The sequence below is a fragment of the Zootoca vivipara genome, chromosome 8, assembly GCF_963506605.1.
Source record: "Zootoca vivipara chromosome 8, rZooViv1.1, whole genome shotgun sequence".
NCBI classification, from domain to species: domain Eukaryota; kingdom Metazoa; phylum Chordata; class Lepidosauria; order Squamata; family Lacertidae; genus Zootoca; species Zootoca vivipara.
In genome coordinates this window covers 58,955,028-58,972,032 of record NC_083283.1, presented here as the reverse complement: position 1 = coordinate 58,972,032, position 17,005 = coordinate 58,955,028, and the positions used below count along the sequence as shown (strand labels likewise).

The 17,005-nt window shown below is 43.9% G+C and overlaps 1 protein-coding gene across 1 annotated transcript; it reads right to left on the bottom strand.

Annotated features, from left to right (window-relative positions):
* Positions 1 to 265: 265 nt before the first annotated feature.
* LOC132592556 (uncharacterized protein K02A2.6-like) lies at positions 266 to 15,862 on the bottom strand. Its single transcript, XM_060277945.1, has 2 exons — positions 15,430 to 15,862; positions 266 to 14,841 (listed from the first exon to the last, which is right to left on the bottom strand). Exon 2 carries the CDS (start codon positions 5,257 to 5,259, stop codon positions 1,183 to 1,185), a length of 4,077 nt encoding a protein of 1,358 aa, XP_060133928.1. The 5' UTR covers positions 5,260 to 14,841; positions 15,430 to 15,862; the 3' UTR covers positions 266 to 1,182.
* Positions 15,863 to 17,005: the final 1,143 nt, after the last annotated feature.

Below are 17,005 nucleotides of genomic sequence, written 5' to 3'. Positions count from 1 at the left end.
GGGGGCAGAAGAAGACAGGGATTGGTATCTAAAGGGTCTTAGTTGGGACTCAGTGGAGAGGGGAGAGGGTCCCTTTGAACTCCACATCAGGCAGAAAGTTATCTTGGGTCGGAACTGTGTGACTGTGGCCAAAGCAACATTTAATTATACAGAACGTAACAGGGTTCTTTTTTTTGCTATAGCAAATATATTCATTGAAAGATACAGTATGAGGTGATTAGGAGCTCATTAAACAGGGATTTGAAACTGTCTTTTGGCAGTCCCACTGAGATATATAATCTGTGGGATAATCAGCCTCATATAACCAACATGCTTAAGTCTAATTAACACGAAGGGGTTAATACCACAGAGTAAGCTTTCCTGCCAGGCTTAGCAATATCCACTTCCCCTCACCTTGAGAGGAACTAGGTAATCAAGACTTTATTGTCCTCCCAGTCGGCTTGAGAAGCTCAACATATAATGAGGTTTGAGCTGGTTGCTCGAGCTCAAACCGCATGGCTTTCTTCAGCCATTCTTGAGTTTCTGTACCAATAATTTAGCATTTTCACCAATAACCCAAGTATTAATGCCTGTGCAACTTTTTTGAAGCACACTAGTCTGACCTATTGAGAGCTTGTAATTAAATATTTTTTTAACTTACCAAACTGGTCTTCTTTCTAAGGTAGGGGAGGAGGGAAACTTGAGCTCACTTGAAAGGGCATATTTTAAAGGTCGAACACAGGGGTAGGCAACCTAAGGCCCGTGGGCCAGATGCGGCCCAATTGTCTTCTAAATCTCGCCCTCGGACGGTCCGGGAATCAGCGTGTTTTTACATTAGTAGTGTTGTGACGTGGGGTTTGTGATTTCAGCTCTCTTGACAAAACATGCTGGAGACAGTTCTCTAGTAACAGCTCTTTATTAAAGTGAACAAGACTGAAGACTGAGGAGAGGAAAGCTACATTTATAGGGACAGGGGACTAGCTAGGAAGGGATACATTTTGGAGGGAACAATATCACGCAATCACAGTGCTGCCTTTTGGAGGAAACCAATAAGACAGAGGATCCAAATACAGCAGCTTAAATGAACCAATAGTAGCTGTACCCTCTGGGACCAAAAGGCAGTTACTTTATCCTAATGCAAATACGGACAATAATAATACAGATATAAAATCCTTTGACTCAATACACAACACCCCTCCCCCCCTAGTGAGCACAGCAGACGTAATCCCTCAGGTACTGTGGGGTCCTACAACTTCTACCTGATCTCTTGACAACAGGTGTTGCAGGTTCTGGATTGGGTGTTACCTGTGGTGGAGGAGCTGCTATAGGGGTTTCATCAGGAACAGAGGGAGTCCCAGACATCTCAGGGTCCCCGACCTGTACCTCGTCATCATGAGGACTAGCAGACCCTGGTTCATTTGCTGAAGTCCCTGGTGACTGCACCTCTGGACCATTTTCACTCTGGTCTCGCAGCTGTGCGTCATTAGCCAGGGATGAATTATCTGACTCCTCCCTGCTGAGCGCCCGGCGCCTCAGCTGATCTATATGTCTCTTCCAAACTTGCCCATTTTCCAAGGTCACATAATAGGACACAGGTCCACTAGCCCGGGTGATCACACCAGCCACCCACCGCGGACCTCGTGAATAGTTCCTCACCCAGACCAGATCTTCAGGGGCGAGATACCTTGTTGTGTCAGTCTCAGCCTGGGGGGTTGCTCTTGAATTACGGTTTGGCATTTTATCTGGGTGGACATAATCCAGCACCGTTACCAGTCTTCTACCTAAGAGCAGCTCGGCTGGCGACTTGCCCGTCGCAGTACACGGCGTCGCATGCTGCAAAAATAACATTCGTGCAATGCGAGCCGACCAGTTACCCTCCATTAAGCGCGCAATGGATTCTTTGGCTGTTCTTACCATGCGCTCAGCCTGCCCATTGGAGGATGGGTGAAAGGGCGCGGATGTGACCCCTCTTATGAAGTTATCAGCCAAGAATGCCCTGAATTCTTGGGATACAAAAGCTGCCCCATTATCTGATACAATGGTCTCAGGTAACCCGTGGGTTGCAAACAGCTGCCTCAACACCTTGATTACGGCAGCTGATGCCATGCTAGGGACCATCGCCACTTCTAACCATTTGGAATATGCATCAACGATAACCAAAAAGACCTTCCCTTGGAATGGCCCAGCAAAATCTATGTGCAGCCGGCTCCAGGGAGTCCTGGACTGCTCCCACCAGTGGACTGGTGCTCTGGCCACTTCTGGCCGCACCTCTTGGCATGCCTTGCATGTTCGTACCCATTGTTCTATGTTCTGGTCCATTCCAGGCCACCACACATAACATCGGGCTAGCGACTTCATCCTGACCATTCCCGGGTGTCCCATGTGCAGCGTCTCAAGAACCCTGTTTCTCAGTGGTGCTGGGATGATCACCCTATCTCCCCATAGGAGACAACCCTTATGCATGGACAATTCGTGCTGCCTTGTCGCATAAGGCCTGAATTTTTCTTCATGCGGACCACCTGGCCACCCCCTCCCCACCCAAGTGAGCACACGGGAGAGAACAGCATCTTTCCTCGTTTTCTCAGCTATATCAGTAGCTGTTACAGGAGCCCCCGGAAGTGTTTCTAGCATCATAATGTGCTCCGCCGGAGCAGGATCCTCATTGCTCCCGCCAGGAAGGGGCAATCGACTCAGCGCATCAGCGTGGCACAACTGTTTCCCCGGCACATGGGTCAAGGTGTACTGGAACCCATTCAGGAATATTGACCAACGCAACATTCTGGGGGAGAGAATTTGTGGCGTTTGTTTGTTTGGGTTGAACAACCCTAACAGTGGTTTGTGGTCCGTTTCAATGGAGAAATGGCGACCGTACAAATAATCATAGAACCTTTTGATTCCGGACACAATAGCCAGTGCCTCTTTATCAATTTGAGCATAGTTGCGCTCCGTGGGCGACAACGTACGGGAATAGAAAGAGATGGGCTTTTCCGACCCATCCGGTTCCCTATGACTCAGCACAGCCCCCAGACCGTATTGAGAGGCATCACATGCCAGGACCAGCGGCTTTGACTCATCATAATGAGCAAGGACGCTCCTGCTACTCAGCATTCCTCGCAAGGAGTCAAAAGCCTTCTGCTGCTCCCGCCCCCATCGCCACACATTCTTTTTCTGCAATAGTCTATGTAATGGTTCAGCTACCGAAGCTTTCTGGGGTAAGAACGAATGATAAAAGTTAATAAGTCCCAGGAATGACTGCAACTCCGTCTTGTTCTGTGGTCGTGGTGCCTCGATGATGGCCTTAATCTTAGCATCTGTGGGGTGGATGCCTGATGCATCAATTTTAAACCCCAAGAAATCCACCGTTGGCACCCCAAAACTGCATTTTTCCTTTTTCAGTTGCAACCCCACCTCCTTGAACTTGAGCAACACTGCACGGACACGCGCAACCAGTTCCTGTGGGTCTTTTCCAGCAATCAAAACGTCATCAAAAAATGGCAAGACCCCCGGCAGACCTCTTAACAGGCGTTCCATGAGCCCTTGAAAAATCCCTGGGGCCACACAAACTCCGAACTGTAATCTGTTAACTCTGAACGCCCCTTTATGTGTGACAATAGTCTGTGCTTCCGCTGATTGTGGGGTTACTGGCAGCTGTTGGTAAGCTTGTGCCAGGTCAATTTTGGCGAACACCTTGCCCCCAGCCAGTTTAGCCAACAGATGTGATACAACTGGAATGGGGTATGAGTTTCCCCTGAGTGCCTTATTGATAGTACATTTGTAATCTGCACATATCCTGACTTCCCCATTTGCTTTAAGGGGCGTGACGATTGGAGTCTCCCACTTAGCAGAGTCCACGGGTGAGAGAACTCCCTGCTTGACCAATTTATCCAGCTCTGCCTCGATCTTGGGTTGCAGTGCAAATGGCACTCGCCTTGGTTTGAGTCGGATTGGAGCCACCCCGGGGTCCAACTCGAAGTCAACTGGGGGCCCTTCATAACAACCCAGTTTTCCATTAAAGAGACCAGCAAATTCCTTGCATAATACCTCGCTCATCTCAGGGCAGGTTTGGATTGAATTAAGCCCTGAGATACTCAGTCCCAGGGCAGGGAACCAGTCAGTGCCCAGGAGACTGGGGCGACTGCCCTTCGCAATCACCAGTTTGAGTACAGCCTGTTTGTCCCGGAACTGTACTCTCACGGCACACATTCCCATAACATGGATGCGGCCTGCTGAGTACGACTGCAAGGTTGCCGGAAAGGGCTCCAGAGGGGGCAACTTACCCCTGGGGAAGAATGTCTTCGCGGTCTGGTCTGACACGATGGTGAATGCAGATCCGGAGTCCACCTCCATGTCGCACTGCTGACCCTCAATCTTCACCTTGACGTGTGCCTTGCCTTGCGCTGGAAACTGCACGGCCCTCCCATTGATCTCCGTTACGTAGTGGCAGTCCTTTAGAAAACGAGTTGCTGTGGGCGGTCTGCAATGCTCCAGTCTAGGTGCTCCTGTCGCTCCCGACGCCGCCGATCTACAGACCCTGGCGATGTGACCTGTCTTTCCGCACGTCCGGCAGATAGCATCCCTGAAACGACAACTCTTCCTTTCATGGTTTCCGCCACAACCTGGGCAACTGCCTCGGCGATCTCTGTGCACTGTGCAGGCCTGACGCACCGACTCAACCCCACGGACTGGGCTCTGGCTTGGAGTAGCCTCTAGCTCGTCCATGGCATGCGCAACTTCTATCTGTGGCTTAGTGGCCTTGCGACTGGCATCAAGCTCCTCTCTTTCATAATTCTCCGTGGCGGTGGCCTCCTTCAAGGCTGAAGCAAGGGTAACCTCTTCTTTAGCCACGATGCGTCTTCTGGCTTTCTTGCTGCTCAGACCCCCAATAAACCGATCCAGGAGAGTCTCTTCCAGATTTTGGAAGCCGCAGTGCTGAGCGAGCTTCCGGAGTTCAGCCAGAAATGTGGATACAGACTCCCCAGCACGCTGCTGCCTCTTATGGAACTCCATCCGCCGGGCCATCTTGGTCTCAGTAGGCGCCAAGTGGCTTGTTAGGCAGGCAAGAATATCTTGGAGAGATGTCTCACTCAGCTTAGCTGGAGCAAGTAATGCCTTGGCTAGCTTGAAGGTCTCGGGCCCACAGTAGCTCAGGAATGTGGCCCTTCTTTTGCTGGCATCGGTGATCCCTTGAGCCACTGCGAAGAACTCGAAGCGTTCGACGTAGTCTTCCCAGCTGTGGGGCTCTGATGGCTGGAAGGGCTCCAATACCCTTGGACTCTCCATTGTCCTAGCGGGCAGGGTCGTCTTCTCAGCTGGCCAGTGAGTCTTGTTCTCAGCTGCAATCCGGACTCTGAGGCAGGGTTGTGTTTAACCGCTCCTCAGCATTCCGGATCCCATCCTCGTCGCCAGTTGTTGTGACGTGGGGTTTGTGATTTCAGCTCTCTTGACAAAACATGCTGGAGACAGTTCTCTAGTAACAGCTCTTTATTAAAGTGAACAAGACTGAAGACTGAGGAGAGGAAAGCTACATTTATAGGGACAGGGGACTAGCTAGGAAGGGATACATTTTGGAGGGAACAATATCACGCAATCACAGTGCTGCCTTTTGGAGGAAACCAATAAGACAGAGGATCCAAATACAGCAGCTTAAATGAACCAATAGTAGCTGTACCCTCTGGGACCAAAAGGCAGTTACTTTATCCTAATGCAAATACGGACAATAATAATACAGATATAAAATCCTTTGACTCAATACACAACAAGTAGAATGTGTTCTTCTATTTAAAATGCATCTCTGGGTTATTTGTGGGGCATAGGAATTTGTTCAGCCCACCACAAGGTCTGATGGACAGTTGTCCAGCCTCCTGCTGAAACAGTTTGCTGACCCCTGGTAATAGCCTATATTTCTACACTTCGCTTTGCTGCATATTTGGTGACTTTAAATCTCTGCCTGAATTCTCTCACCAAAGAGTATTTGCCCCAGTCTTGGATCTTGGCATCCAGGAATTCTCCATTTATACCTATTTGTTCCTTGAGCCAACATAATCTGCAGCAGGAGGCATAAGATTTGACCCTATGAGGGACAACACAGTTCTTACAGCACGACCCAAAATGCTCATGGGCTGATTTAGACATTGACAATCCACAAAGGGTGAAAGGAGTTCCATGATACTATATCAGCTACTGAAAGCACCCTTCCTTGTGTCCTGGTTATCTGTGACATGGCTAAATGCACAAGTGGCAACAGCAGCCCTTCACGTTCAGGTGCCGAGCTGCCTCTTCCACATCTTCCACATGAAAACTCATCACAGTTACTTTCAAGCCTTCTCCTTGATATCGTAACTTTTGTACCCTCCTGTATTCACAGCATCAGACTCTTGGGGGGGGGGGGGTGGAGCAACCCTGATGGAAAGGGCCCTGTGAGTAGGTTTATCTTCATTTCTTAGTGCAATTCTTAGGAGGTGATTTTCCAGCTAATTGAAGTTATCATGGCAGATCCTCCAAGTGTCCCTATTTTCCAGGGACAGTCCCGGATTTACAGAAGCCCTCCTGGTTTCTGATTAGATCCTGAAATGTCCCACTTTTCCTTAGGATGTCCCTATTTTCATCAGAGAAATGTTGGAAGGTATGGAGTTATGGAACTCCCGAGCGAAAGAGATATGTAACTATACAACCTTTAGAAGATATCTGAAGGCAGCCCTTCAGATTTTCTTAATGTTTAAAGTTTTATTATGTTTTAATATGTTGGAAGTCACCCAGAGTGGCTGGGGCAACCCAGTCAGGTGGGTGTGGTATAAATATTATTATTATTAATTATTAAAAATAGGACATCCTTGTTTTCACCAGAGAAATATTAGAGGGTATGTAATGGAGCAAAGGAATTGGACTCTTACTGCACAGTCCTCCTAACCCTGTTTTCTCAGCAGTAAGTCCCATATATTTCAATGCCACTTACTTCTAGGCAAACTGTTTTGGAAATGTAAGGCCCAAACCCCTTTGAGGCTTTATAATAGAGTTTTTTGGTGTATGAAACCATTTCTCATTTGTTCCATTATCTCCCATAACTGGGATTGTAGCGGGCAAAATCAGCGTAGCCTACTGAAAAGCAGAATAGGAATGGCTTGCTGGAACAGTAAAGACTACAGTGCAGATTGTAAAGGAAATTTGTGCCTGAGTAATGAAAGCACTGACAGACTCTTATCTCACTTTACAAGCTGCGAGGCTCCAGTATTATAAACTTCATTCATTTCTCTCAAGACCGGGTCACTTTTTGCACAGACTGCGCCTAAACTTTATACAAGCTTTTTAAAAGGCCATTAAAATAGAAATTTTGGGAAGGACCCAGCGACAAACACCCGGCCTGCATATATATATATTCCAAAACCAAGATTTTTCAAAAAAGAATGCAGTCACAAAGTCACTGAGACACTTCCATTCCCTTTTCATCCCTCACAAAAGGCCTCTTTTTGTTGTTTCTTTGTTTTGCTGACCTACAATATGGCTGCTGGTGCCTGCTCCTGATAAGCAGTGAGCCATACAGAACTTGTTAGGTTTCCCTCTGTTCAGCCTGCCAGGGCTGAGTCGCAATGTGTGACAAACAAGCAAATAACAGGTGACACTCCCATTCCTTGCCGCAGTCCAAGAAACCTCAAGTCATATGAGTATTAAAATTTACCCTTCATAGAGCTCTTTTCTGAAATGACTGTTAAGCCCTGCTGAAAGCCGATAGCGAAAAGGCGGTCACCTAACCGTGAGCTGCACCGCCAACCTGCTCAGTAAAGTTGGCAGGAGAAGAAAGGGAAAGGAGAAACAACTGGCAGTGGTAGCAGAACAGGCACCATCTTTATCCAATAGATCTGCACAACTTGTGACCTTTTAAGCCAACCACAGTTAAAGCTATGGTTTTCCCAGTAGTGATGTATGGAAGTGAGAGCTGGACCATAAAGAAGGCTGATCGCCAAAGAATTGATGCTTTTGAATTATGGTGCTGGAGGAGACTCTTGAGAGTCTCATGGACTGCAAGAAGATCAAACCTATCCATTCTTAAGGAAATCAGCCCCGAGTGCTCACTGGAAGTACAGATCCTGAAGCTAAGGCTCCAATACTTTGGCCACCTCATGAGAAGAGAAGACTCCCTGGAAAAGACCCTGATGTTGGGAAAGATGGAGGGCACAAGGAGAAGGGGACGACAGAGGACGAGATGGTTGGACAGTGTTCTCAAAGCTACCAACATGAGTCTGACCAAACTGTGGGAGGCAGTGGAAGACAGGAGTGCCTGGCGTGCTCTGGTCCATGAGGTCACGAAGAGTCGGACACGGCTAAACGACTAAACAACAACAAGTCAACCACAAGCCACCAATCATTTATTAAGGCCTATCAGGAGCTTGTAATCCCCTCTTTTGACTTGGCTACTATTCCTGCCCCCCTCCAACCTTCATTTCCCGTTCTTTTTCTCCACTTCTTTCCAGCCACCATCCCGTCCCTATGGGGTCACACTTTCTCACCAACAAAATTCAGTATTGGGAATTATAGGGACAGAGCTATCTAAAACATATAGAAACTTATTCATGTATGCGACTACAGAGGCAACAATGTTACTTGCCCCAAAATGGAAGGAAGAAGAAGTCCCAGCAAAGTAAGAATGTATACAAAAACTTCTGGAATATGCAGAAATGGCAGAACTTACCGGAAGGATAATAAATCAAGATAACAAACTTTTTATACAAGAATGGAAATGGTTTATTGAATATTTACAGATAAATTGTAAACAGATAAAAAACATTGGCGGGGTTCTTGTAAATACCCTGCAGTTTCATAAGAATACATATTTAAGGAAGAAGAATGTTGTTGTTGTTCCCTGAATAGGAAAATCAGCCCCTAGAAGTTGGCTCCTATGTTACTGATCTTTGTGAAAACTCATACAGAAACGCATTTTAGGCAAAACTGGCTGGTATATTAGTAAATATACACACTGAGATGCGGGTGAATTTCATGAGAACTTTTTTTTATAGAAAGAAAATCACAAACTGATGCAAAAATGTGGCAAACTGAATTTAAGATTTAGAAACTGGATTGTACCAACTAAATTCTGCTCAGAATAGCATGAGACTCTTAATCTCAGGGCCATGGGTTTGAGTGTTGGACTTGATGACCTTTGTAGTTGCTTCCAACTCTACCATTCTATGATTCTATGAAACATATGGACCTAAGTTAGGCATGCCCAGCAATTTCAAAGTACATACTCTGAGAATGACTTACAATGGATTCAATCTGCTAAAAGTGACAGATTTTGCCCATTCCTAACAGAGGATTTCCCTGTGCAAATTCAGTTCCCAGATCCACTGATAGCACTGGTCCAACTGAATCAATGTCTGCTACTGTTTCATCATGTATAGGATCTAAATAATGTGCTGGGTACATTCCTAGGTCAAAATCTTTAAAAAAGTGTAATAAATGCTCTCCCCCCTCCCCCACCACTCCAATCTTGAGAAGTCTCCGGTACTCTCAAATATTTTTTATGTTGCAGAGTGAAAGTGCAAGTGGTTTTCCACAGGAATAACTTGAGAAATAATAATTGTGTGAACTCTGTGACAAGTTCACATCACAGGAATGTGGAATAGAGCTACTACCCGACATGGAACGTCAATTAATAAAACAGTGAATGTATCCTGAATTTTATTCACATTGTAGATGGTAGTTGAACCCGAACCTAATGAAGGAAATAATGTGATCTGTCAAAAAGAAAAGAAAAGAAATGACAGTCCTATTTCTTGATCCACACTAGTACATTTTGAAATGTATTTTTCTGGCTTTTCTATTAATAGGCACATTCACTATGAACTATATGTTTTCTTTATGAACTGGGGAGGAGTGGGGAGTCTAGTATCTTAAAATCTTTCTCAGGACAAAGGGAGGAAATCATCAATACATCTAAATGGAAATTATTAAATTTTCATTTACAGTCTTCCATTGTGGTGCATTTTGCATTTTCCTGTCCCTTTCCTTTGAAAATACAGGTATGTAGGTGCAGAGATCAAGCAGATATTTCTACTTTAAATCTAGAATTGTGTTCCAAACATGAGTACCAGATTTTGTTCCAATGTCTCAGTTTTCAAGGAAATATTGCATTACAAATAAATAAAACATAAAAAGAGTGAATCCCAAATAAACGAGTTTAAATGAAAAGCATAATTCTGTCTGACCAATAAGCTTGTTTGCAAAGAACCGGTCCTGCTTTCTGAATGCTCGATATGTGAAAATTCACTTATCCGAACATGAATAATTATGCCCAAACATTGCTACACACATGGCTAATTTAGATATCAGCCATTTTCAGGCAAAAATGAATGGAGAGAGGGAAGGGGGAGAGAGAGATTGGATAAATCAGAGAGCAGGATAGATAAGGCAAATAAGTTTTTCCATTGTCTCTCTTTTGCTGGTTGGCTGCAGCCATTTCAGGAAGAAACTATGTTAGGAGAGGGGGGAGAGATCACCGATTAGGAATGTTCCCATAGGAAATTGTCAGCTTGTTATCCGAACACTCGTCTAACAAACAGTGTATTGGGAACACATTATTTTTGGGAAAGTGGGACCTTTCCAAAAATTCCAGGTCCTGCATGTACTCAGAAATAAGTCTCATTGAGCTGAGTGGATTTACTACTGAGCCTAAGTCCCATTACTTTCAATGAGTATGTCAAATCATTTTTCTGGTTAAATAACATTATTATTTAGAGATAGACAATGCAACCATCTGCTCGTCTTTGGACACAAATTTGTCTATGTGGATTTTCAATCACAATTCCATTCAACGCTCATATTTCTGAAAGAATGCAGAACCCATAAAGCACAAATCTGAGGCATATAATACCAATTTATTGAATGTCAGTGCATACTGACCTCCTATTACAAACACTGGCAGATGGCCACTGCTTCAGTGCTCAAGAGTGGTCTGAATAGCAAATCAAGCAGTGACTTAGCTTGGTGTGTGTGTGCATGTGTGTGTGTGTGTGTGTGTGTGTGTGTGTGTGTGTGTGTTGTGTTGTGTTTGCCTCATCACCATTGCCCATAGCAACACTCATTGGTATCTATATGAACATGGTGACTATGTTGCTACCAGTTCCTTTGCAGCACAACAAAACAATTGGAGGTCCCATGGATACCATATCCTGCTCTGTCAAATCTACCAAGGATCAAGGCTAGCCTGCTGGTGGGAAGAGAGAAGCACACTGGCTGCTTGGCAGAAGTCCTAAGAAAGGAAGCAGCAGCATTAGCCAGTTTCCCATCGGAGCAAAGAATGGTAGTGGTAATTATTTTCATCAAGCAGCTACAGTCCTCAGTCTCACAGAAGGAAGCCCGTGACTAACTACATCCCTAAACTGGTCCCTTCATCTATAGCGCGAGCACATCTTAGCCCCGAAGCAGCCCAGTAGCGAGAGCATACATTAATCTGAGTGTTGACCTTTTCCTAAATGCTTTCCATTGTTAATGCTTTCTTAACTTCATTGCCACCAGCTTCTTCAAAGATTCCACAGAGTTAATGTTTCCATTCCTTTTCATTTGTTGGTAATGATGACCAGGCTCTACACAGCTGTGAGGAGCTGAAAGGAACAAGGATAAACATTGCCCACTGTTCTCTTAACTCTGTTCATTCTTTGGCACAGAAGTGGGCCTGTACAGTATGTTGCTGTTCAGAGGATGTGGTGACATTTTCCTTCCATCGCTGAAAAAGTTCTTTACAAAGCAAGTTCTCTCTCTCTCTCTCTCTCTCTCTCTCTCTCTCTCTCTCTCTCTCTCTATCTCTATCTCTATCTCTATCTCGCTTTCTCTCTCACAAAAATACAATTTCCTTCAATGGAAAGCCAGCCTAGTTTGTACATGGCTGCACACTCAAAACATATCACAGACAAATGGGTAGATCATGCTGAATTATTTTACGATTCAATTATCCCAAGGTAGCCAGGACTCATCTGCAGTCATGATGAGCTAATGCGATTTGTCTTTATTTCAAGCGCGTAGATTTATTCTCAGCTTAAAGGTAGCTGTTGCATTGTTTTGAAGATCTACTCGTATAGACAAAGCACACACCCTACAACGTTCCTCAGATGAAAACAGGGGCATTTCTCTCTCACTCCCCCCAACTGACCCTCCCCAGCCACCCATTTTTGTGTGTGCCCACCCCCACAGAACATTTCCTATCAGGTGAAGGGTAAGTGCCACGACCATGACATCAACAGGATACAGTGCGAATGCCCTCTTAACCCCTTAATCCTGATTTCATTTCATTTCATTTTATTATTTGGTAGATTTACAAGAAGAAAAACACACACCAATAAATAAATTTTAGAAATGGGCAAGATTAGACGTGGACACACAAAGCAATTATTATTATTTAAAAAATCAAGACTCCTTGCTACATGTCACTATTTCAACCACTAAGATACACTTATACTTTGTTAATTATCATTGTGTGTGTGTGTGTGTGTGTGTGTGTGTGTGTGTGTGTGTTGTGTGTGTTGCATTCTTTTAAAAATAGGTTTCTCAATGTAGTGGACAAACAAATGGATGCACCATGAATCCCACTGCAGAATTCTGTTATTGATAGGATTTCTTACAGAGTGACCCAAATCCAGAATGGAACATATCTCTGTTTAATTTGTTTCCCCTTTCGTGTGATGATTTTTATTTTTTTTTACAATTTGGCAGCAAGTGAAGAGAGGTTTCCCAGTGTTCTAATTAAAAGCAGTTTCTGAAAGGTTAATCTAATAAATTGCAGGATATAGGATTTCACTCTAGTTCTGGATAGCTAGGTGGAGAAAAAAAAAGATACACAGAAAAGCAAAGCCAATAGGCCAGGTACGTTAGTGTCTCTCCACTTTTGCTTACCACATGTGGTGTTCTCCATCATTTAAATCATTTAAAAATTGGGTCGCTGTTTGGACTGCCTGGTAGTGGTTGAAGCACTTGGCAGCTAGGTTTCTTTGGAACTGTGTTAGGATTGCGATCCATATTACAAATTTAGCAGACACATCCAAATTTACCGTATGTTTTCTGTATGATTTGCTCACCTCCCCATTTATTTTACTTACTTAACATTGTCTTTAGATACTCATTGTTACTTAAAACATAGGATCTGTTCTTATTAACAGTTGTAGCACACTGGATGTTGAATTTGTATTATATATCATTTAATTCATTCATTTTGTGAAACACCTTCCATAATATATCTCCTAAAAGTGATGTATGTTCCATCTTTAGAAACAGCAAAAATGCTTTTGAAAATAGTATAAGAACAATCAACGCAGAATGAAACCCAAAGCAATGACCTTTCCGTCCACCTGGAAAAGCTTGTTGAAACAAAAACATTTTCAATTGTTTCCGGAACATAGAGATAGTGGGAGCCTGTCATATCTCAGAACTGCTGCTCCACAGAACAGCAATAGCCAACTTTGAAAGTCCTGCTCTCAGTTGCTGTAGAGAGGGCTTCTGATATTTTGGAGACAGTTTAGAGATTTCTGATGAAATATGAAGCAATATATTTATATAGCATCCTACGCAACATATAGTTTTGCATACAGAGGCCCCCGCAGATGCTGTGGGCCAGGAATGTTGGGGAGGTATTGAAGGAGAAAGTTGTGAGTGCCATACAGCCTGTGCTACCAACCCTACACTAGCCTGCTGCCCCATCACCAGTGTTGAAGTCAGATTCAACTACCAGTCCAATCGGAAGGGGGACACACATCATCTTGTCATTTTACCCTAGTGGCAAAATGTCCTGAGTCAGCCCTGCACATATAACTTTGCAACGGGAGTGGGGAACCAGCAGCTTTCCAGATGTTGCTGGATTACAGATCTCATCCCCGCTATTGACCATGCTGACCTGGGTAGAGGAAAGCTCGAATTCAGCAACACATCTGGAGGGCACCAGGTTCCGCACCCCAGCTTTACAACATGCAGAAGTGTGGTTGCAGTTCCATTCTGCTCATTGCCAAGTATTTTCAATGGACATTTAGCTGTGTGTTGTTGTTTTTTTACAAGAGACAAATAATTCAGATATTGTACCTGAAGGTGCAGAAGGGGAAATGGAAATTGCTCCCTCCCCTGTCTGTACTAACCTTCTTATCATTTTCTAGCTCTCCTCTCAATCCTTTCTCCTTTGTCAGCACCTTTCTTGAATTAAAATGCTCAGGCCTCCTGAACCCAGGGCTCTAAATGAGGTCTTCCCAGTGCGATCAAAAATGGCACAATTGCTTCCTGAGTTTTGAATATAATCCTTATGTTAATTTGCCCAAAATGGCCTTGACCTTTAATGGCATGTTCAACAATGATTTTCAATGTCCTGTGAATCTTAGCGCATATTGAAAATTATATTTTGGAGAACAGTCCCCACCACAGTGTCCCCAAAGCGCCTGAAACATCCAGATAACAATTAAATTAAATTGAATAATTGCAAATGATTTGGAGACTAAAATCTTCCATTTCTAATGCTTTTCAGCACAAAGTTCTGCCTGTAGGTTCACACCACAGCACACCTGTTGGAGAAAAAGAAGGCTTGGTGCTTCAAGAAGCTAAGGAAGAGCAGCTGCCAAGCAAGGACTCTTAATTTTCAACAGCAGTGGAAGGAAGTTGTTAGGCAAAGAATACAGTGAACCTGCCAACCAGGTACAAGAAGCAGCAGCCTGTTACGACCATGAGCTCACTGGGAGAGAGGGAATCCAGAGGGAAAGACTTGAGCATGTGGAAGTGTAGGCCTTGCTGTAGTTTGGGTGGCAGTCGTCATTGTCCCACAATGCCACATAACCTGAAAATTACTAGCTCTGCAGTTCAATAGTATCCATATCCAAAATTCATGCTTTACCGGACTGGGATCTGAACAAATGAAATTAAACGTATTATATAAATAGTTTAAAAAAGCAAGATGATTGTATTGACAACAACCAGCAGCAGTAGCAACAACAAAGATCTCCCAGCCTTATTAAAATCTAGCAAGGCTAAAAAGTGAAACGGAACACACTCTCGAATGAACAAATACGCAGGCAATTACATACAAAAAGTTGTCGTCGTGGCTGCCAGGATCAAGCCTCAAATCCGAAAATACAGCTGTAGAATAAAGGCAGATTCTGACCATCAAAACCACATTCAATTATCGTATCTATGCTGTTTCTCGCTTTCTGTGGTTAAGAAGCTATTATTAGGCTCCCTTGCTTTCTCTGATGCTTTTTTCGTTTTCATTTTTAATAGAAAATCTCCAAGTAATTCCTCTATATCACATTCCCCAAAGCAAATATGGGCTGCAGCCTATTTGATTATTAGTTTCCCAGAACACTCTGTCCAGCCCTGTTTTGTTCTCTTGAATATAAAGCACAGACTATGGCTGAACTGGACCACATGAAACACTGCCCTAATTCCCGTCCCCCCACCCCACCCCTCCATGCCAGCAATAATCATGCCACTTACCCAAGACTGCACTGAGGTGCAGAACAATACCCTTTACCTGGATTAAATGGGTGGACACAGAAAACATTTCCTTGAAACACAAACAGGTTCACTCCCTTGTCCTAATGGTTAGAAAATTGCACAGCAAGCCTCCTGTCTGTAGTCAGGTTAACAATCTGTTTAGCTTTTCCCCAGGCTAGAATAGCGACTGAAATGGGAGGAGAGCTGGTAATGAATGTATCTTTAAACAGGTGGAGTAAACACTGGAACAGGATAAGAAAGTGAGTGGGTTACACAGAGAAAATGGAAGGCAGTACCCGAGAGATCTCTTTTGTCCCTGTTCTTACTCTGATAGAGACTGTTTACTTCAAGGTGTGTGCAGCGTTCTCTGGAATTTTCCTCAAGACGCCAAGAAATGTGACTGAGGTGTGTGTCACAGGTGTGTGTAGGTATCTAGGTACAAAGCCGCTCCCCAGAGGGCAAACTTTGTGTGTGTTTTATAGGAGGCTGCTATGTTGTCGTTTTCCAGCCACCTGTAAGCAAAATGATGATGATGATGATGATGATGATGATGATGATGATGATGATGATGATGATGATGTACCCCACCCATCTGACTGGGTTGCCCCAGCCACACAGGGTATGTATACAACTGTGTATACAAACACAGTAAAACATTGAAACTTAAAAAAGCTTCCCTATACAGGGCTACCTTGAGATGTCTCCTAAAAGATATATAATTACTCATCTTGACATCTGATGTGAGGGTGTTCCACAGGAAAGGTGCCACTACCGAGAAGGCCCTCTGCCTGTTTCCCTGTGGCTTCACTTCTTGCAGTGTGGGAACTGCCAGAAGGCCCTCGGTGCTGGATCTCAGTGTCCAGGCTGAACGATAAGGGTGGAGACGCTCCTTCAGGCATGCAAATCCATTGCATATGTCTTGTCTTTTACAATCACCAAAGCAAATATGGAATAAAGTTTCTTATTTAAAGAGCAAAATCCATGAAAGATGACATGGGTAAAAAAAGAGAGAGAAAGAAAGAGGATGGGGGAAACTAACTACTGGAAAGCACCAAGAATAGTGCCATCAAACTACTATAGATTCTTTATATTCAATCAATCAATCACTTTATTTCACCTTCAAGCTCGTAGACAGACAAAGAAAAGAACAAATACACGGACAAATTGGATTAAGAATTACTAACAATAAAAGACTTAATAGGTATACAAAATTAAATATAAATATAATAAGGAAATTTCAATTTCCATACAGCAATCCATTACATCTCCTGCATGACAAAACAGAAGTTAAAATTTTTGCTATTTGTAAAGTTACAAACGGATCTATATCTTGCAATAAAAAGGCAAGATGAAAATCTGCCGGGTGCCCAGGAAATTTTTGGATTAATGGTAGCAATAAATTCTTCCAGACAGCACAATATAAAGGACATATCAACACTATGTGCTGAAGGGTTTCAATCGAACGATTATCAGAGGAACATAAAACCGAAGCTTGGCCCCTAGAGAATCTATGAAAAAGGGAATTTGAAGGGAAAACATTAAAACACGCTTTAATAAAAGCAAAACGATGAATGGC